The sequence below is a fragment of the Ochotona princeps genome, chromosome 3, assembly GCF_030435755.1.
Source record: "Ochotona princeps isolate mOchPri1 chromosome 3, mOchPri1.hap1, whole genome shotgun sequence".
Taxonomy (NCBI): domain Eukaryota; kingdom Metazoa; phylum Chordata; class Mammalia; order Lagomorpha; family Ochotonidae; genus Ochotona; species Ochotona princeps.
The window spans coordinates 3,743,138-3,765,119 of NC_080834.1; the positions used below are offsets into that span (position 1 = coordinate 3,743,138).

The following is a 21,982-nucleotide window of genomic DNA, read 5'->3' on the forward strand; positions in this document are numbered from 1 at the left end:
TAGTGATAACACAGAAGCGATAAGACAAGGTAATGTGATCAAGGGTGGAGGTTCATCTTGGTTATCAGGGATATCTGAGTGTTCAGCAAGAGAGCAAGTGGAAAGATCTGAGGCAGGAAATGCCTTGTAAGCACCACAGAAAGCAGCTGGGCAAATGCAGCCTGCAAGTCACGAGGGAGAGGTGGAACCAAGGATGTAGCAAATTAGTGAGTGTACCTGCACTGTCAGCCTGCACTTGTTTCTGTTGCAACACTGTCTCCGAGGGGGCCAGACCACAAGAAACAAGGAACAGGAGCAGCCCCACGATATCAGCTTGACCATGACCATGTATATTGCCTGAGCAAGACAGGTCCTTCTGTTCCCCCATTACACAGCCTTGACATCGCTGTTACCCAGCTAGAAAAGAAAAGGACTGGGAGAGAACCATACTTTCCCTGGATTGTTGTTTTTAAAGATTATTTTTGGGGCTGAGATTGTGGTGTAGCAAGTTAAACCAATGCTTACAGCCCTTGTATCCCAGATGGGCACCAGTTGAGTCCCACCTGCCCCACTTCTGGCTAATGCACCTGAAAAAGCAATAGAAGGTAGCCCAACGGCTTGGGACCATGTGGGAGAACCAGAGAAAGCTCCTGGCTCCAGGCTTTAGCCTGACACAACCCCAGACATTGGGACTATTTCTTGAATGAAGCAGCCATGGGAAACCTTTTACTCTGTTTTTGAAAGCCAGAATTACAGAGTGACAGAGAGAGAGAGAGAGAGAGAGAGACAGAGAGAGACAGAGAGAGAGAATTGCATCCACTGATTCACTGTGCCAGGTTGACGTCAGGAGAATAGAGCTTCTTCTGGATCTCCCGTGTGGGCTCCGTTGGTTTCCCAGTTGCATTAGCAGGAAGTTGGATTAGAAGCCGGGTCTTAACCCAGCACCCATGTGGGATGCCAGTGTCTCAAGCAGCAGTTAGCATGCTATGCTACAATGCCAGCCTCCACTGTCTGCTTTACTTTCCCTAAGAAAACACAGTTTTGCTCTGAGCAGGTCTACCTGAGGTGGATTATTTAGCAACATCCCTTGCAAACAGATTCACTGCTTCACTGTGAAGTAGACATAGTCTCCAAATACTTTGGATTATCTCCTAGGATTATCTACTTAGGTGGGTCACAATCCAGTCCCAGTCTGTGGGAATCTTCTAGATAAAGCGCCACCCAAGCTCAGCAGCTTGAAATGGTTTCGGATGGAGAAGCAGTAGCTATACTTCTCTTTCCCTCTGTCTCTGAATACAGCATCAATGTCTGTTTTAGAGTTAGAGTTCTGAGCCATCTGAAATATGGGACTCAATCAACGAACTTACGAATGAGTCAGAATGTCTCTGTTGCTGAAAAAACATTTTGTTGTCTTAGGAAGAGTGGAAGCAGACATGTGTAAACAAATGCATATCTTCATTCTCTGTCACGATAAACAAGTTTGTCATTCCACCAGGTACACAGAGTTGGGCCTGTATGATGCTACTTCCAAAAATACATGGAAAATGATAAATTTTGGTGCAAAAATTATGTTGAGATTTGTGCATAGTTTTTCATGATACATGTTTTCCTAGACTTCAGGTTTCTCTGCACCATAACCTTTAAAAAAATGTATTTTACTTTAGAGTCAGAGTTAAAGAGAGGGATCTTCAGTTCCCTGCTTTACTCCCCAAAAGGTCACAATGGCTAGTGCTGTCCCAGCGCGTTACCAGGGAGCTGGATGGGAAGTGGAGCAGACAAATGAGGGTTAGCCAATTGAACCATCGCGCCGGCCACGCGCCGGCCACTGCCTTAAATTTTTAAATAAAAGCTTCATTTGAAAAATAAGTTATTCCATGAAGCAGCAAGTTAGAGAACTTCAATCAGTTCTTTAAATAACAGATCTGTCGCTCATAGTCCAATTTATTATAAAAGCTACGATAAATCACTGGAGAATAGGTCCTGAAAGGGGTCTATACTGTTACCTTTGAATTACAAGCAAATAAACAACTGTGTGACATAGAACTGGAATGCCTCTGTGGGATGGTGAAGGAGTTGTTTAAACAAACAGCCTTTAGAACTGAGAGCGGACTGCCCCAGAATCGGCTTTGACTAATCCGTTTTGACTAAACGTCAGGTCGTCGGAGCCTCGATTAACATAGTGCTGTATATCGATCTGCAAGGCGGCGGGGAAATTACTTCAAATGCCAAGTCGGGTCCAGCGCCTCACTGCGTCCTCCGCTGCTGGAAGCCTTCTCGGCAGGAGCGTGGTGCATCCCTGAGCCAGTCCTCAGCGCAAGTCCCGCCCCTCCGGGCCCCACCCACCGCAGGCCCCGCCCACGTCCCGACTCCGCCCTCGCCACGGCCCCGCCCCAGCTCCATCCTCGCCATGGCTCCGCCGCGACCCGATGTCCCGCCCCACCGCAGGCCCCACCCACGTCCCGACTCCGCCCTCACCAGAGGCCCCGCCCCAGCCCCGCCCTCTCCGCCAAGCCACAGGCCCCGCCCCGATGGCGTAGCTACAGCCCAGTAGATGATGACGTTAGAGAGTCGAGAACATCTCCGGGCGCAGCGGAGCCGGCGGTTCCCACAGCCTTGGAGCCCGGCGCGCTGAGCAGCGCCGCTCGGAGCGCTTCTCTGACGGATCTCTCGTCCTCCTCCCGGCCGGGCCGCCCCCTGTGCGGCCCCTGCGGCTCCTGGCACGGCCCCGCGCTCGGCTGCCGCCCTGGCGCGCTCCAGTCTGTCGTCCCCGGACGGGCGCGGACCGGCTCGGCCCGGGCGCCGGCGGCTGGGGAGGGGGCGCTGGCCCCGAGGCCGCGCATGCGCTGCCACCAACCTGGGGCTGTCCGTGGAGGGCGAGTGCTGGCTGCGAGGGGACGCGGCGCCCTTCGCGGCCAACGGGCCGCATGCGGAGGCGGCCTTGGGAACGACTCACCCGTTTTCCAGCCCTGGGGCGGGGTCGGGGTCGGGGTCGGGGCTGGCAGGGGCCCCGCCCCCGTCTCCGGGCCTGCCCCCTTCATGGGCCGCGATGATGGCGGCCCTGTACCCGACCACGGACCTCTCGGGCGCCTCCTCCCTGCCTTCCTCCCCATCCTCTTCGTCTCCGAACGAGGTGATGGCGCTGAAGGATGTGCGGGAGGTGAAGGAGGAGAACACCCTGAATGAGAAGCTTTTCTTGCTGGCGTGCGACAAGGGTGAGAGTTAGGCCCCTTTCTCCGCCTCTGGACGCCCCCGTCCTCCACACCCTTGGGTCCTCTCCTGCTCGGCTTACTCGGGGGCAGCTCCTGCGCCCCGGGAGCTTGCAGCTTGGGGGTGCGCCCTCGCAGCGCGGCTCCTGGGGCGGCGGCCTCGGACCCCAGAGTTTCAGGCGCGCACCTCTTAGAGCCTGAACGACCTGTTTCACTGGTGTTCGGGTGCCAGGGGTGCTGGTTTGGGACGGTGAAGTCCGACCAATCCATGGCCTTGTCGTTATATTTATAGACTGTCACCTGGCTTTGGTTTTCTTTAAAGAAGAAACACACGTTTCTTGTGTAATTAACTTAAGCTTCCCGCTGTGTCGTCCGGTGACTAGCCCAAGTGAGATGCATGATGAAAAAGGACTTGGAAAAACCCTGCGTTAGATCCCAAAACTTTTTGCCAAACTTCGGGAACAGCGTTGACTGTTAGAGTGGTTTTTTTTTTTATTGGAGAACGAAGCTTTTTTGCATCACATTCTTTGGGAGATAAAGAGTGAAAAATAATTGGCAAAAAGATGTGAAAATTCCTTTTATAAGTATTAGTGCAACCTTTTTTAAGCTACATTAAAGTATTTTAATGCAAGTATACTTTCAAATGATGCATACAGTAAAAACAATAGGAAATCGATTGCCCTGAGACTTAATTTTCTACACGAAAAGGAGAAAGCCACCGAAAATCTTTGGTTCCAAAACTTGCGTGGTTTGTGAGATAGTAGCCGTGTTCACTTAGGAAAACATAGAACCTGCAAACTTTGAAAATATAAACTGAAAAGACCGCCTTTGCTCCCTAGAAGGATTACTGAGTATTTTTTGTTCTGTGTTTATAAGTTTTTAATGAATGATAGCTTCCTCTACCCTCTGACTGCTTTTGAAATAAGATTTTATTTTTGTGAAATGTTGGAGACACATTGACATTTTAACCAGGTTCCTCTTTGTCCGTTGTCAAGCCACTTTGATGTTTTTACGTAATGGTATTAAATAATAGTAGGGAAGGCCCACTGCAGGCATAATTCTGAGTAGTCTGGGAAGTGTAAAGAAACGACATATCTCTAATGTTACAACGACATATCTCTAATTAGGACCTGGAGGCTATCTAAAAATGATTTGGTGTTGCAGGAGTGACTGCTGTGAGTTCTCTACTCTCAGAAATTCTGGAAGGGGAAGGGGCAAGATTGTGTTGTATTAGTCCAGGTGGCTACTCATCTACCTCTCCTTCCCCCTGCTATGACTATTTTAGGGGAAACGAAGTATGTCAAGAAAGGGAGTGTGATATTTCTGTCAAACTGAACAGAATGCTGTTACAATGGAGTATGTTCAGAGTATATATTTGTACGTGTACTTAGAACTATGGCATACATCCAACCAGACATAGATCCAATGAGAATTTTAATGTGTGATACTTTTGTAGCCTGTCTGTGGTTCCACTTCAAGTAGCCAGATTTTTTTTTTTTCTTAGCTTCCTATTTTATAGTATCATTAAGCTCTGTGGAGAGATTTGGCTTTTAGACTTGGAAATGACTTGCATTTTCCCCTATATAAGATGAAATTTTTAAAAATAAATGAGATGGGTCTTTTATATGTTTCAAGTAAATTGAAACAAGTTCTTTAGTTGGAATTGGAAAAGTAGCATCTTATGTGTTTCTGACATACTTACAGTGTAAATTTATAATTGAAAATAAATCTTAAGAAATTTTTTTTGTTTCCTTTTTGGTATTAACTGATACTTCTTAATCTAGAGGACCATACAAGTAAAAGATTTCTTGAGCTGGGTGGCACTGCCTGTGTTACATTTGACCAGGTGGCACATATTTACCAAGACAGCTGTTGGAGTTCGAGTGCTCATGTTCTATAGATGTTTTTATGTAATCCTCCAACTCATTTTTTTTCTGTCAGTCAATCAGTAATTTTTTTTTTTAAAGATTTATTCATTTTATTACAGCCAGATATACACAGAGAGGAGAGACAGAGAGGAAGATCTTCCGTCCGATGTTTCACTCCCCAAGTGAGCCGCAACGGGCTGGTACGCGCCGATCCGGTGCTGGGAACCTGGAACCTCTTCCGGGTCTCCCACGCGGGTGCAGGGTCCCAATGCATTGGGCCGTCCTCGACTGCTTTCCCAGGCCACAAGCAGGGAGCTGGATGGGAAGTGGAGCTGCCGGGATTAGAACCGGCGCCCATATGGGATCCCGGGGCGTTGAAGGCGAGGACTTTAGCCGCTAGGCCATGCCGCCGGGCCCAGCCAATCAGTAATTTGCCTTCACTGTTCTATCAGTTTGATCATGACAAATAATAGAAATTTATTTGTGTTAGAAAATACACATCTGTGCTTATACTTTTTATTTGGAAACGAAACTTATTTTCTGTGTTCATTGTGGCTCATTCCCGAAGTTTCTGCAACTCCTTGCGGTACCCCGTGTGGGTGGCAAGGACCCAGAACTTGCCAGGTGTGTTAGCAGGAAGCTGCATTTCCTAGCAGAGTTGCACTGTAAGTGATGACTTAATATGCTGCATCCCCATACCTGTCCCCAAACTTTGATTTTTCTCAAATTTATCTGGCCAAAGCATAAAGCACGCATGGTAGAGACCAACTGCAATGTTCTAGAACATCTCCTCTTCTTCATTTAGCAGTATTATTCTGTACGTGCCAAGTGTTGAGTATGTATTCCACTTACACAGATTTTAGGAATTCCCAAAACAAACTGTGATTATTATATGTTAGTAGATGGGGTGGCCCTCTGACAGGTTTGTTATGGATTGAGGAGCAAACAACAATGTGGGAAAGACAACAAAACTTAGGCATTGTAATAGCTGGCTTGCTTATGGATGACTTCCAGGCAGTTGCTGACCTAAGCAGCAGACGCTCGGCTAGTACTGGCTGTTACTGACTTTTGGAGTGGGTCAGGATAATCTCAAGGGTGACACTGGATCCTTTGTATAAAGTTTGGAAGAAAAAGTTTGAGCTTCTGTTGTTAAAAACTGAAATACAGTGAACTTCCTGCCAATGAAATTCTACTCATATTCTTTTTTTTAATTGTTTCATTTTGAAAGGCAGGCAGAAGACAGAGAATAAAAGAGAGAAAGAAACAGAATGAGTTCTTTTCCGTCTGCTGGTTAAAATGCCTCAGTGCCTGCTCCAGCCAGGGCTGACTGAGTCCGGCTGACGCAGTGAGCCTGGCACTCCAGACTGTGTCTCTCCATGTGCGTGCTGGCAGAATCTGAGTCCCACTTCATGGTCTTCTGCCTGCCAGGGTATGCACTAATGGAAGCTGGCACTTGGGGCTGTAGGCATCCTAAGAACCAGCTGTTTTCACCAAATGTCCACCCTTCATATTCTTTTTGGACACAAAATTCTGTAATTCATAAATAAAGGCTAATAGAAACAAGAGCTGGGTGTAAAAGTGTTGTCTCATTAACTATTAAGAAAGGATTCTTACCTCTGCTGTTTCTTCGCTCTTTGACTTTGTGTGATGTTCAGCCTCTTACTCGGGTTCGTATCCTGAGGAAGGGTGGTTAGGAGTATTATGTTCATTTATGAAGCATCTAAACTAACTATGCTTCATGTGATTTTTCTCTTTTAAAGTAACTGTTGGGGTTCACTTTGCATGTATATTTATGAACACAAACATGCATAAGCTCTTTGATTTGCTGATAATCAGTAAACAGTTCTTGTGTAGAACAATATTCTACACAGGACAATATGTATGTCTGCTTACTCCCCATGGAGAGCATCTATGAGTCTAGTGAGCAGCTCTTTCTTGACATTTAAACACCGGATCTGAAGAGAGGGATGCGGCAGGTGGGGTTTGACCTTTGACTTCAGTATCCTTTGTCTACTTTGTTATACGATTGGCTGCATTGTAGGGAAGGATGCTTGGATGACTGAATTGCTGCACAACCTTTGTGTACCTTTGGGTTAAATATACTTTTAAAATGTAAAACATTTCTGAAAGAAATAGTACCTAACTGCTGTTTCATTAGCACCTTAATGTATGGGGTTGGGGAAGATGTTACTGGGAAGCAAAAAATACAGAGTGCTGGGTGTTGCTGAAGACTTTTATGTTGGTCAGGGCACCTAGGGTGGAGATGGTTACCGCAGGCAGCATGCTGTGGGCATTTCATAAGGTGTCATTATGTAGGACACTAAAGTACTTAGGACAAGAAAGCTGTTTTAATCCCCAGTTTTAAAGCATATTGGTTGAGCTATAATGCTGGAGGGAATGATTCATAGCTATTTTCACAAAGGACTCTTAGTGGCTAATATTACAGACATCTCATTTCAATGATTACGTTGAACAGCCAGTTACTTCAGAGTTCTGGAATATTGGCATTTCCTTGTAATGATTCCACATTTTTCCCTTCAGGTTATATTTATTTTGTTGGTCTTTTCTGCAAGTGGACAAGTGTTCTTTCAAGTCTTTTTGTACTGAAGGGGCCAAGTTGAGTTGCTGTGACTAAGATGGCATGAAGCACAGAGCCTGAACTTTACTGACCCTGTTCAGAGCCTATTTGTGACCCCTGTACAAGAGAGTGAAGAATTTAGAAATGTAAGATTGGAACAGAGAATAGAGTCTGTTGTGACCTGGATTCAGTTTGAGGAGAGGAAGAGATCATGAGGAAGTAGAGAAAGGGTGTGTGAGGGGGTATTCTGCAGAATATCAAACTAGAAAAAAATGAGAAATGAGAAAGTTGGTCCATGTGAAATCCACTTGTGGGTTTGTTAGCTGGTTCAAGTAGAGGCTGAACTTCTACCCTCTCACAGAAGTGGGGAGACAAGGACCTGGTCTTCAGGTGCTGGCTGGAACGGACAATAAAATCATTGTGTAAGTCTGGAATTTTCTCAGGCAGGGGCTGGGGTCAGTCTGGGCATGTGGCTTCGAATGGTCTGAAACCAGGTGTTTTGTTCCAAGGCGGCTGACTAGAGTTCGCTCGGAGTCGAGCATCTTTGGTGGGGCGTATGTCAGTGGAGACATTACTGCATATCCTGTGAGAGAGAAGCCAGTGGCTTGGGCCTGAAGTTGTGGCGTACAAGGAGGTGTGGGAGCTGATTTGAAGAGGCCGCTGAGAAAACTTCATGTTGAATTGATATCATCCTCATGGAATTGGTTGGAAAAGGTGGTTTTTTTTTCCACTTCACCAAAAGGAGACAAGCGTTTAGCTTAAAAAAAAAAAAAAAGCAGATAATGTTACGCTTTCTTGTGGATGCTGTAGTTTAAAAGTTGTGTGTGTGTAATTATTAAAAGTAACTTTAGCATAACATGAAAAACATTTATACATTTGCCTGGCATGCATAGACATTTTGAAAATAGCCCTTTATAAGTAGTTTTTTGCTACCTATTTTGATTTTTTTTTTTACGTATTCACTTATCCTAAAGATTAAGATTGTTATGTTCTCTTTGATTGTAGTACATTATCTGAAATGGCTTGCTAATGTAAGTTTCAGTGGGATGCTTAGCAACCGCTGTAGCTTTCCTATAATGTTTGTGGCTTTAGCACATTCATTTGCATGAATGTGTTGGCTGAGGCAGGATTGAGCTTTCTATTTTTAGGGATTAGGTTTTTGTATTTGGTTTGCTTTTTAAAGGTTTTTTTCCCCCCACCTCTGCTTGTACAACTCCCTGACTACAGTGAAAATAGTCAAAACCTCAAAAATGGCGTACCTGATTGTTGCTTAGCGATTTCAACTTTTAAAATATGTGGCAGTAATTTTTATTTCCTTTACCTGAAATTCTTAGAATTTTACAGCAGTATATTTGTGTAGCTCTTTCACTTTAAAGAAGACTGCTAGATAATCTAGAAACTTTGCTTTAAAATACCTAAAACTAAGAGCTAACATATGGCAAAGAACTGTTTCAATGAGCAGCTGAACTTTCAGAAGGAGGGAGTACACTTGGATCCAAAGGGAAGAAAAGCTTAAGGAAGCTTTTTGTGTGAGCTGACACCATGGCCACTCTGTGAGTGAATGGGAGTTTGGGCATTGTAAGAACTTGGAATTTTGCTCCCCATAAAGAAACAGGTTAATAAGGCCTTTAGTCTCCATGAAATGGAGATTTGAAGCCAGTATGTAAGCGTGTAACAAAGATCCTTAAAGGGCTTGACTTTCAGCAAAGGAGTTGGTGAGAAGAAAAGACTCACTAGCAAAAAGAGACTTCAGAGGATCTTGTGTGTGTGTGTGTGTGTGTGTGTGTGTGTGTGTGTGTGTTCGTTGTAAAAGATTTATTTATTTTGTTATTGGAAAGGCAGATTTCCAGAGAGAAAGAGAAACACAGAGCTTCCATATGCTGGTTTACTCCCCTAATAGCCACAATGGCCAGAGCTAAGCCATTCCAAAAACTAGGAACCAGAAGCTTTTTCCAAGAGGTCTCCCATGTGGATGCAGGGACCCAAGGCTTTGGGCCATCCTCTACTGCTTTTCCAGGGAGCTGGATGGGAAGTGGAGCAGCCAGGACACGAACCAGCACCCATACAGAATCCTGAAACTTGCACAGGGAGGATTTAGCCACTGAGCCATTGGATCAGGCTCCAAAGAAACTTGTTTTACTCTGAACATTGTATAGAATTAAAACTAAGACTCCCTTAATAATATGTTTTTGGCTTTTCAGTTATTTATTTGAAAGGCAGAGTTGCACAAAGAGAGGAGCAGAGGGAATGAGATTCTGTCTGCTGGTTCGCTCCCCAGATGACCACCACAACAGGGGCTAGGCAAGGCTAAAACCAGAATCCTGGAACTCCATCTCTGTCTTCCATTTGGTTGACAAGGATGCACTCCCTTGGGCCATCCTGTGCTGCTCTCCCAGGCTTAGTAGCAGGGAGCTGGATGGAAAGCAGAGCAGTTAGAACTTGAACCAGTGCCATGAGGATCCTGATGTCACAGATGGTGGCTTAAGCTGCTGTGCCACAGCACAGGCCGCTTGTGTCGGCTCAAGGGAACACAAATAACATGATCTGGGAATCAAAATAACATGATTTGCAGATTAATTAATTACCATGTAGAGACTATGAAATAAGCAGTTTTACGTGACCAAGATCTTAAAATATGAAGTGTAAACAGTAAAAAGAAGATTGGAAAGGAATCCAATAAAATATATAAAATTATAGAATCAGTATAAATCTTATAAATCAGTGAATGAACGATTTAGCAGCACTATAGGAAAAATAAGTGATTAGAACTAAATTCTGAAGAAATTACCCTGAGTGTAGGAAAGAAAAAGGAATATTAAAAAATCTTTAGAGACATGGAAGTTGAGATGAGAAGTTCTAACAAAATTGTCAAAAGTTTCAGTAGGGAAAAAGTTTATAGATATGAAGCAACATTGGCTGAAAATATTTCGAATTAATCTAGAATTAATGAAGACAGTCCTCAGATAGACACGTCATGATTATAAACAATGCTGTTGAGTCACCAAGATGGGTCCCCGTATAGTCAGGGGTTAAATGTTAATTCCCAGGACAAGTGATGAACTTTTCACTGGTCTTTAGCTTTGGTCATTGTTGATTGAACCGGTGACTGAGAACATTATCTGTGGAGTATCTGAGAAGTATTGGTGTCTGAAAATTAGTATTCTATGGGGAAAAAATATTTTGTTATGATTAGCTTTCTTAAACTAAGGAAGCCTTTGTAGAAAACAGTGTGGAGACTTCAAAATGATCCAGCAATTCCTCTGCTAGGTGGCTTCTCAAAACACATGAATCCATTGTTTCAAAGAGGTCACTCCACCGGCAATAGTAAGGTTGTTCACAAGTAGCCAACATTTGGAGTCAGTGGATTATTAGATGAATGGATAAAGGAAAGGTAGAATGTATGCACTATGTAGTCAGCTATATTATTTAGTGGCAGATTATTCAACTATAGCAAGACTGCAATTTTGCAGTTTGCAGCAGCTGGAGGATAACATGCTGAGTGAAATAAGCCAGGCACAGAAAAGACGAAATTGCAACTTCTTAATTATATGTGGGAGCTAAAATTAAGAAAAAAGAAATGCCCATGTACCTCAGTACTGCTGCAAATATAGTTTTATGATACTTTGTTTTAAGAAAAAAACTGAAGAGGATATTTGGAACATCAAAGTATTAAAGAAGGTCTAAGGGAAAACTATGATGTGCTCCAGATTTTCAGCAAAAATGCTTCGTATGATTACCGTTTTGAGCAAAAATCCATAGACTCAGACTTTGTAAATGCAATTTACCTCCAAAAAATTATATTTGGTGGCTGGCTCTGCAGCACAGCATCCCCTATGGGTGCCAGTTTGAGTCCGGGCTACTCCACTTCTGATCCAGCTCCCTACTGGTATGCCTGGGAAGGCAGCAGAGGATGGCCCACCTGCATGGGCTTCTGCGTCTGTGTGGGCGACCCCAGAGGAATCTTCTGGCTCTTGCTGCAGATCAGCTGAGCTCAGGCCATTGCAGCCTTTGAGGAATGCAGTAGTTCTTGGAGGATCTCTCTTTCTCTCTGCTTGTTGCCCTCTGTAAATTTTTCAAATAAATATCCTAGCTCCTTAAATGAGAATTCTTTATGCACAAGTGCAGAATAAGACCCATTTGAAAAACCACCGTGTGATCCTCAAAAAAAGGAAGGCTGTCTTTCATTGCACAGGAAGGTGAGACTTTGTACCATTCAGCCAGGCAAGCAGCATGGACCTTGTAGCCCAAGGCTGGCAAATTTCAAAAGGTTACTGGGGAGAAAAGACAAGCTGACAGAGAGGCTCACCGACAGGTGTCTGTAACAGGTCATAATATTTGTATTTATAAAGGAGTCTTGAGCTTTGCACAAGGCACTAAAACACTGACAAATCTGAAAAAGAAAAAGTCTGTTGTTAGGAAAATTATCCACTTACTTTAAAATGTTTGAGAGCTATAAGGCCATAGGTTAAAAATAATAGCAAATTTATTTAAAATTTTAATAACATTTCTTGCCATTTAAAAATTCATCTAGTCTTGTTTAGTAGCATAAAGTCATTTCTTTTTCCATCAGATTTCCAAACTGATTGTTTTTGGCTATTTCTTACTCATAGTCTTCTAAGGATCAGTTTTATTTATTTATTTATTTATTTATTAGATTTTCATTTTATTTTTATTACAAAGTCAGATACACAGAGAGGAGGAAAGACAGAGAGGAAGTGGAGCCGCCAGGACTAGAACCAGCGACCATATGGGATCCTGGCAAGGACCTTAGCCACTAGGCCACGCCGCAAGGATCAGTTTTATTTCCAAGTCACTTAAAGCAGTTTATTCATCTTGTGTTTGAACTTGGTTTCTTTTGCTGTTTAAGTAGCATTTTTCTTTTGAATTATTCCTCATTCTAGCACCATCTGGTTAGCAAATATAGTGTGCCCTTGATGAAAGTGATTACTGCCATACTTATATCCTCATTTGCCCATTTGGGCAACTGCTTTGTGGTGGGGTACAGCTTTAGGAGGGAGTCCGCCTGCACTGACAAGTCCAGTATTAGTCCCTGACCCGCCTCAGCTTTGTGAGCCAAATGTCTGTTGACCATGTATCCTGAACGGCTGTGTTAATGCGAAGATGGGATTTTGCTGCTGCTGTGTGTGTGTGTTGAGAAGGGTGTGGAGGACAGAATTTGGGAGGAGTGCAAATCCGCTTGCACCCTCCATATTCAAGAGCATGTGCGTGTTCATAATCCCCTGCTCTCTTAAATACATATTTTGCTTTATAAAGCCTCCTCATGTCCTCTTGGTTCTAGAGCTCATTTTTAACCAATATGTTATATGAGTAAATGTGTGTCTATTTTTGAGACATAAAATTTAATTCCATTAAGCTTCATCTCTGCTACCTTTGGATATGCTTTAATAAATCACTTTTAATGTTTACAGGTTTCCCTCTTTATAATCATCCATTTCTATTTGCTTTCTGTGTCCTCAGCAGATACACATATTATTTTCTCAAGACGGAAGTTTTCAACAAGGAAATGTTCACATTTTCAGTGCATATTTCCGTATACAAGATGAGTTTAGGCTTTCTAAGCTTTGAACTCAACAATCTAAATTTTTCTTTACAGTCATTTAATATGCTGTGGATATTAAATTATGTCTGTATGTTGTTATTTAGGTGACTATTATATGGTTAAAAAGATTTTGGAGGAAAACAGTTCAGGTGACTTGAACATAAATTGCGTAGATGTGCTTGGGCGAAATGCTGTGACCATAACTATTGAAAACGAAAACTTGGATATACTACAGCTTCTTTTGGACTACGGTTGTCAGGTACAAGGCAAGATAATTTTATCCACTGGTTTCTAAGAAATGTTAGATGTGCCGTGTTTTCTTTCCTTCCAGCTTCCTTTTTTTTTTCCTTTCTCTCTGTAACATTTTTTTTTAAATTTGGTTTTAAGCCATTGCCATTTTAAAAGCAAAAAAGGTTCTTTTAAAAAAAAAAAGTAGTTGGAATTGATTCGTTTTTTTTGTCTTCCAACTGCTAACTTTCTCTGTAAGTTATCATGACTTCCTAAAGATGACTGCTTATATTACCTGTGTTGTTATTATTTATGTTATATACTTAAAAATAGCACACGTGTTCTGCAAGGGTCAGGGGAGCAGATTTTTCCGTGGCCTGTGTTATTTATAGGCCTGTGAGCAAGATCCTCTTGACTCTCAAAACAACTTTGAGTTTCATTTTGATGTTCTTCCAAGTTTTATTAAATTTTCCTTTTTGTTTGAAATTTAATGTGTATATCTAAAAATGAATGGAATTTTTAACTGGACAAGATAGACCTGTCTGTCTTCTTATCAGGTCAAATAGAAAAGCCAGGCATGCATGTAAAACTTGAAATGATTTAGTAATCTGAGTTGTCTTTCCTTTTGGTTTGCTTATGATGGGACTGTTCAGTCATGAATTCTGGCTCTTTTATTTCTTATTGAGCTATATATTTTTGAGTGGCATCAGGAAGCTCTCAGAGCAGATTTTGTGAATGTAAGTAGATAGTTATATGTATGTCTATTATTTTATTTCTATATATTTTAATATATATTAGATATATCTACCAGATAATATCATATATATATTATTATATGATAGACAATACCATATGTATTAGATAATACAGATAATAGATAATGCCATACTCATACACACACATACATACACACACACACAAAATGCTTACTTGGCAACCTTAGCTACCTAGCACCTAACTGAGAATAGAAAATAAGTAAAAAGTCCCTGTGGCAATCAAGATAACTGCCATGAGTTTTTCAAATTTATGAACTTTAGTTACGGGAGTACTTCTGGAGCCCTACTCTAAAGTCTGTTTTTTCTCATTTTAGGTTCCATCATAAGTAAACTTAATTAGTTAGTTTTCTAATCTTCCGAGAATTAGAGGGGCTCTGGGAGGGCACTAGCTGGAACAAAATGAGACATGGTACCTGTGACACTGTTTAATAAAGACGTCAGTTGCATTACACCTCTGATCATCTCTGTGGAAACTGCATATTAGAATGGTAATTAAGGTTTCTAACAGTGGGCCAGAATTAGTGAGGAAAAGTTAAATTATATTCAGCACTTAGTCTTTTAGAAGAAAGGAGATATCAAGGTACTTTAAAAAGTTTGTGAAAAATGAAAAAGATATATTTATTTGGGTGCAAAAAAAATTTTGAAATCCATACAAAGAAGGATCTTCAGAGATTTAAGAAAAGTGCATTTGTTTTTATTTTTAAAAAAACCTTTAGTCTTTTTTTTTTAGATTTATTTATTTTATTTGAAAAGATTATAAGAGAAGCGATGAAGACAAACAGCTTCCATCTGCCAGTTCACTCCCCAGCTGACCATAGGGGCTGGGGCTGGGCCTGGGCAGGCTGATGCAGGAACTTCATTTCTTCTCCCACTTGGTGTAGCAGCCCAGGGACTGGGGCTGTCTGCTGCTGCTTTCCTAGGCATACTTGTAGGTATCTGGATTGCAAGTGGAGCAGAGCTTAGACTGGCACCCATAAGGGATGCTGAAATCAGCTTAATGTGCCACACCACAACACTGGTCCCATGTTTCCAAAGTTTTTGCACCCCAATAAACTTATTTTTTTTTATTTCAGTTTCCATGAACTTTTTGAAATACCCTAGTGTGTGCATGTATGTGTGTTCTGAAAGCAGAATATTTCAAAGTAATTTAAAATTTAAACACTTAAAGGCATAAGCTTCAGTTACCTTGAAACGTGGTTGTGAAGAAATTTAGTTCCTGATAATTCTGGATAAAAGAGGTAGTATGATATAATAATACTATGTTTTTACATACAAGTTATATGTACATGATAATTCTGCAGTTTAAGTGGCTTTTCACTTGGCTTGGTTAGATCCGAATCGAATATCTTAGTTCATTTAGATACTACCAATAGATTTAATTGGTCAGAAAACTGAGGCTCACAGACTTTAAGTATTGCCCAAATTTCTAAAATCAGTAAGGACAAAGCTAAGAGTTGAACTTCGTCTTCTGACTGCAAATCCCATGCTCTTTCCAGCTCACTGTGTTCTTCCAGAGTTGTTAATGTCTTATTCTATCAGTCAGTAAATGTTCAAGGCCTTTGGTTGGGTGTGATTGTGGAAATGAAGAACTAGAACATGGATTTTGCATGAAAGGATCTTTACACGAACAGGACAAATGAAGTACATGTGAATGACAAGTCAATTCACTAATAGAAATGTGTATTTGCAAATTGTTAGAGTGGTAATAATGCTTGGACCCTGTGTATTGCTTTGCAGACACATTGTGCTTTTGTATGTTTTATCTTGCATTGTGTTATGTCAGTGGTTTTGAAACACATGGCATTGCCAAGGTCATTGGTAATAAGCCAGGAGCAGTAACTGCTGGTATCCAGTGAGTTGAGGTGAGGGATGTTGCGGAACATCCTACAGTATGCAGAATAGCTAAAACACAGAAACAAGAAGGATCTGGCCCACAGTGTCAGTGGTGGAGTGTTGTATGATCACTATGGAACTAAGGAAAAAAGTTTCATGGAAAGAGTGTCAGTTGAGCTCAGCCTTGAAATATTAATAACTTCCAGTGTTTCTGGTGCCAAGGAACTTAAATATATTTATTCACTTGCTTAATCCTTAAGAGACTCCTGTGAGGCAGATAATCTTTACCCACATTTTATACAGGAGGAAAGTCAGGCACAGAAATAACTTCCCAAAGTAACTCCATAAATAGCATCTTAGAATTTGAACCCAAGTTCTGTCTCCAGAGTCGGCACTCTTGTCTAGTGCCCTAGCACTCTCCCGGAAATGTGTAGATAGGTTAGGAATGGGACCTGTTAATGTAAGCAAAGGCACAGATAATATGTTGGTTTTTGTTTTTGAGATAGTAAATGGACAAGGTTTTTGAATGATGTATCTGGATAGTGAAGTATTAAGAAAAATAGGTATCATTGAATGCTTTTTGAAAAATTATGTGATATGGGCAAGGGCGCAAGGTAAATCTGGAGGCTGAATTTAGTAGAAGTGGGGATGACATGTGTAAGCAGCAGCTTTTGTGGTAACCTACCTGTGAATTAGAAAAGTGCTGTCAAAAGAACTGAGGCTCCAAGGAGGGAAGAAATAGCAAATATGGGAGGTGCTAGGAAGCAGGAGGAGATTGATCTTAGTGAATATTTAAACCTGGAGGAGAGACTTGAAAAGGAGTCCAAGATGATTTGGAAATCTTAAGCACAGGTCACTGGGAGAAGGATAAGACAAACAGATTCCGAAAAAGTCAATCATTGGTTCAAAGGAATGTGAATTCCGGCTTTAGTCTTGTTAATCCGGGAGGGATGTCCGCCACTTCCACAAAGGCAGTGATAAGTGAAGTTTTCATTTCTAGGAAAAGATGCAGCTAAAAACTACGAATACTGGAGACAGTCAAGCGATTGGGGAATGGAGAGCAAGGTCGTGAGAGTGGGTGAAATCCCAGCGAGCAGAGGGTTGACAGTTGTGCTTCGGAAGCACTTGGGTTTAATAAGGGACGCAAAAGGTTTCATCAAGGGAGACTTTAAAAAGGGAGGGTTAAAAAAGGTCAGAAGCCTTTAAGATATTAAAGCATTGTGAAAATCAAATGGTTACAGTATGTTCTTTAGAAATCAGTAGAATAGTGAATGCAGAAAATCTTAGACAAATGACAAGGCTAAAAAAGCCCATTGGATTTTGAAAATATGATATCATATAATTGGAGAAGTGATGTACTTTGATTTGTTAAGTTTGACAAGGTGAAAAGAAGAAAAAAAAACTTGAACAGTAAGAGAAAGATGGGATCAAGTTACTCAAGAGTAAGGAGTAGGGATTTGAGGTTTTTGGAGTTGGGACTAGTGGATGAGAGACTGAGATCTAGAAGATTGGGGAACTTTAGGTAAAATACAAAGTATTAAGTAAAATGTTAAGAAAATTAAATTTATTTTTTTAAAGATTTATTTTATTTTATTACAAAGTCAGATATACAGAGAGAGGAGGAGAGACAGAGAGGAAGATCTTCCATCCGATGATTCACTCCCCAAGTGAGCTGCAACGGGCAGGGGCGCGCCGATCCGAAGCCGGGAACCAGGAACCTCTTCCGGGTCTCCCACGCGGGTGCAGGGTCCCAAAGCTTTGGGCCGTCCTCGACTGCTTTCCCAGGCCACAAGCAGGGAGCTGGATGGGAAGTGGAGCTGCCGGGATTAGAACCGGTGCCCATTTGGGGATCCCGGGGCGTTCAAGGCGAGGACTTTAGCCGCTAGGCCACGCTGCCGGGCCCAAGAAAATTAAATTTAGAATGGAAATACATAGCTTCTTATTTTGACATTAGAGGAAAGAGTATGGGAATTGTTGAGAAAATAAATTCTCAAGTGAGAAGAAAGGTGGTGACCTTACAAATACAATAATATATCTTAAAGATTTTAGTAAGAAATAGTCAGATATATGAGAAATTGCTAAACAAAGCTAGTGAGGACATTTTGTATAACTTTATATATATTTTTAAAATAGTTTACAACGTTTCCCCCTCAGAACTTGCGTTGATTTGTCGGGTTCCATTTGTGTAGAGTAAGTCAATGATATCTTTTTGCTTTTTATAGCTGAAGCTTATCCTTTTAAGCATTGAACGATTTATTAGAAATTGTTATCCTTTGTTTTCTGCTAAATATAATTTAACTTTACTGTTGTAAATTCGAATCATTGAGAATGCAATCATATTACTTTGTTTCATGTGGTCTGAAACTTAACTGTGTTTGTCTTTACATTGAATGGCTTCAGACTGCTGTGTATTGATAGTGATTTTTTTTCTCTACTGGCATTTTGTATTTTAATTGTCAACTTTCAGAAATTCATTTTCCCTGTTTTGCTGGTTTTAATCGGCTGTTTATTTATTCAGTAAGTATCTAAAAGATACTTGAGAAAGCCAGATACTCATTTATAGACAACTCTAAGTATAATTGATTCTGAAGTTGTGGGAAAAATTGATACATTACTTATTCACAGACCAAAACCATCAACAAGAACAACTATAGTAGTTAGTACTCTTAAATATTTGTTAACTTGGGCTTCTTTTTTTTTAATAACAATGCCTATGAACTTAGCTTCTGACAACTCAAACTGTATTTTTTTCAGTTATATCCATAGCTATGTTTCAGATGGTTAAAGGCTGCCTGGCAATTGATTTTGGGAACATAGGCATTAGTATGGGCTAAAGTGAAAAACTGAAATGAAATATTTAGTAGCAATAATTCTGGGAAGTTACAACCCAGTGCACACACCTTTGAAGTTTTAAGAAAGAAAACATTGCTTTGAATTTCCCATCTGCAATGAGGAATTTTCCTGTAGGAAAACAGATTTCCTAATGGTTGAATGAGGGCTCCAAATCTCTTTTAGGGTACTTAGTTTTAGTTTTAGACATTCAGATATAGTCTCCAACTACTTTTCCTATTTTTATTTTTAAACTTTGAGAGACAGTGAAAGATGGGCAGAGACACATTGTATAGACAGAGCTTTCGTTTACTGGCCTCCAAATGCCCCCATGGTCAGGGTTCTGAGCCTGACTGAAGCTGGGGTCAGGAGCCTTATTCAGGTGTCCCATATGGGCGGCAGAGGCTCAGTTACTTCGGCCTCACTGCTGCATTACCAAAAAGATGGAGGCAGGAAGCAGAGCTGATAGAAAAAAGGTATTCCAGTGTGGAATCCAGGCATCCCAATTAGTGTCTTAACCGTTAGAGCAATTTCTGCCCCCTTCCTCCTGTATATGTCACCTAGATTAAAATGGATAAAAACTTCATCATTTTAAAGACTTTTTTTCAGATTTATTTATTTATTTATTTTGATTGGCCAATCAGATTTACAGAAAGAAGGAGAGACAGAAAGATCATCCACCATCGATTGACTCCCCAAGTGGCCGTAATGGCGGGAGCTGAGCTGATCTAACGCCAGGAGCCAGACTGTTTCAGGTCTCCCACATGGTGTAGGATTCCCAGGCTTCGGGCCGTCCTCTACTGCTTTCCCAGGCCACAAACAGGGAGCTGGATGGGAAGTGGAGCAGCTAGGATATCAACCGGCACCCATATGGGATCCTGGTGCTTATAAGGCAAGGACTTTTGCCACTAGGCTACCTTGCTGGAACTGCTTCCTCGTTTTCAGCTATAAAAGAATTAATTTGATTACTAAAATCAAGAACATTGGCTGATTTAAATATTAAAAATGAGAACAAAGATGTAAAAGTTTGAAAATAATCAGAGCATTTTCTTCCATTATCATTATTTATTCCAGTGTTTTCTTCTGCCTATATGGTTTTCCTTTTCAAAATAAACAACAAAAAACCCACAGAGATCTGCAGCCTAATGGAATGATTGGCAGTCAGGCTGTAGGCTGTATTATAGAAAGCGGGGAAGGCCCCATTTCTTCTGAGTCTAGCTTTTCCTCCTGACAAAGTTGAAGCATAAGTATACTTCAAAAGGTTTATGAAAAAGTCAAATCACAAGACTTCATGCAAAATGTTTTGAAATTCGTATGTTTAGTATTTGTAGGAAGTATGTGTTATGAAAAAACTATGCATTTGATTTCAAAATTAGTTTGACCCAAATTTGTCTAAATTTCATTTTCCATGAAGTTTTAAAAGTACTCTTGTGGAACTGTAAGGCCACTCTTCCTCATGGTCTCTGTACATTTTGGAAAGTTAATTCATTTTGGGTCATACTTGAGAGGATTGCCAATATTAGCATCAGATTTGAACCATTTCAGTTGGTCATGGTACTTTAAGGATAAAAACCGAGTGCTCGCCCCTTTATCTATTTTTTTCAGTTCTCTGTTTGATTGCATCAGTGATGATCATTTTTATTTGATCTTTACCAGTGGGAATAACTCTGAATGGCATTTTTTGCTGACTTAAAATGTTAAGTTTTTTTTTTTTTGGTCCACAATTCAGGAGTAAAGATTTTTTGGGGAAAAAAAAAATCAGCTTCACATATTACATGGATCAACAATGTTCCAGAAATAGTCCCTTGAATCAGTCATTCATTATTTTCCCAGCTCATGCATGCAAGAGAGAAACATGTATTGTGGTACACCAAAGTACCATTAACAAATGTCCTACTTGTGCAGTCTGAATTTCCAGAAATTCAGCATTACTGTATGTATACATATGCAAGCGTATGTATGCAGTTTACATTTTTAAAAGATAAAACAAAGATGAGTTCGTGAAAATAAATACTCATAGTTTACCTTTTTATCTCCAGTTTCCATTTTTAACTTTTTGTTTTTTGAAGTCCGCAGATGCACTTTTGGTGGCAATCGACTCTGAAGTAGTGGGAGCTGTTGATATACTGCTTAACCATCGATCAAAACCATCATCAAGACCAACTATAGTAGTTAGTACTCTTAAGTATTTATTAACTTGGACTTCTTAACCAAAATAGGTATTTTTGTCCCATTGGCATTTTTCCTTCCCCAAGTTTATTTTGGTTTTTTTTTTTTTAAGAAATAGATTATTTTTTCATTTTGTACATTATTAAAGTAAGGAGACACTTCTAAGAATAATTAGTATTGGTTTCAGGAAACTTTTTAAAATCAGTTAACATCTCCTTAATTTTGTTGGTATGGACCAGCATTTGGGATGTTCTAAGGGTAATGCTGAACTCAAAATTTTGTTTCCAAATAGATGCCATAACTGGATGTAAATAATAAAACCATAAACTTGAGAGTAGAAGGGCTTTTTAAGCATAAGAGCAGTGGACAGAAATCACAGTGATTAATATTCTTTAGCTGTTTTAAAGTTAAATGATTTTAAAGTTTAAATGATTTTAAACATGAAAAATTTAGAAAGCTAATAGATAATTGCCAATACATACTTTAAGCATATTGCATGAATTAATAATCTTAAACAATTGATGAAAGTTAGAAAACAACACTAAAAATTGGAGAAAGTTGGGGTCGTTATACCTTACTGATAACTGCATACAAAATGAAAGTTTTTGCTTATCAAATTAGCAAGTTTTTTTAAAAATAGTACAGATGAGGGAATAGCAGTGTTATATACTGCTTATGGCATAGATATTGTGAAAAGTATTTTGAATGGATGTTTCATAAATAAAAACATCCTCCTCCTCTTTAATCTACTACCTTTTCCTCTTGGAACCTATCAAGGAAATCATCAAAAATGTGTTCAAAATGTTGACCACAATCTTATTTGCAGCAGTAAAAGAAAAACAAAAACCCATGAGACGCAATCTAAACATTCCAAAAATAGGTAGCAAGTAGAGATAATTGCATAGATATACATGGAATGTTGCGCAGCTTCTAAAATGATTTTTAAAGGAATGTTA

The 21,982-nt window shown here is 40.6% G+C and overlaps 1 protein-coding gene across 6 annotated transcripts in view; it reads left to right on the forward strand.

The window, feature by feature from the left end:
- The first annotated feature begins 2,512 nt into the window (after positions 1 to 2,512).
- TRPC1 (transient receptor potential cation channel subfamily C member 1) overlaps positions 2,513 to 21,982 on the forward strand; it is an 80,565-nt gene continuing 61,095 nt past the window's right edge. The window contains exons 1-3 of one of the 6 annotated variants that reach the window (XM_058661394.1): positions 2,513 to 3,191; positions 13,296 to 13,450; positions 20,927 to 21,028. In XM_058661394.1, the coding sequence (XP_058517377.1) occupies positions 3,026 to 3,191; positions 13,296 to 13,450; positions 20,927 to 21,028 (423 nt within the window). In that variant the 5' untranslated portion in view covers positions 2,513 to 3,025. Of the gene's footprint in view, positions 3,192 to 13,295; positions 13,451 to 20,926; positions 21,077 to 21,982 lie in introns of those variants that run through there. The other 5 variants (XM_058661395.1, XM_058661396.1, XM_058661397.1 and 2 more) reach the window with 5 other exon arrangements.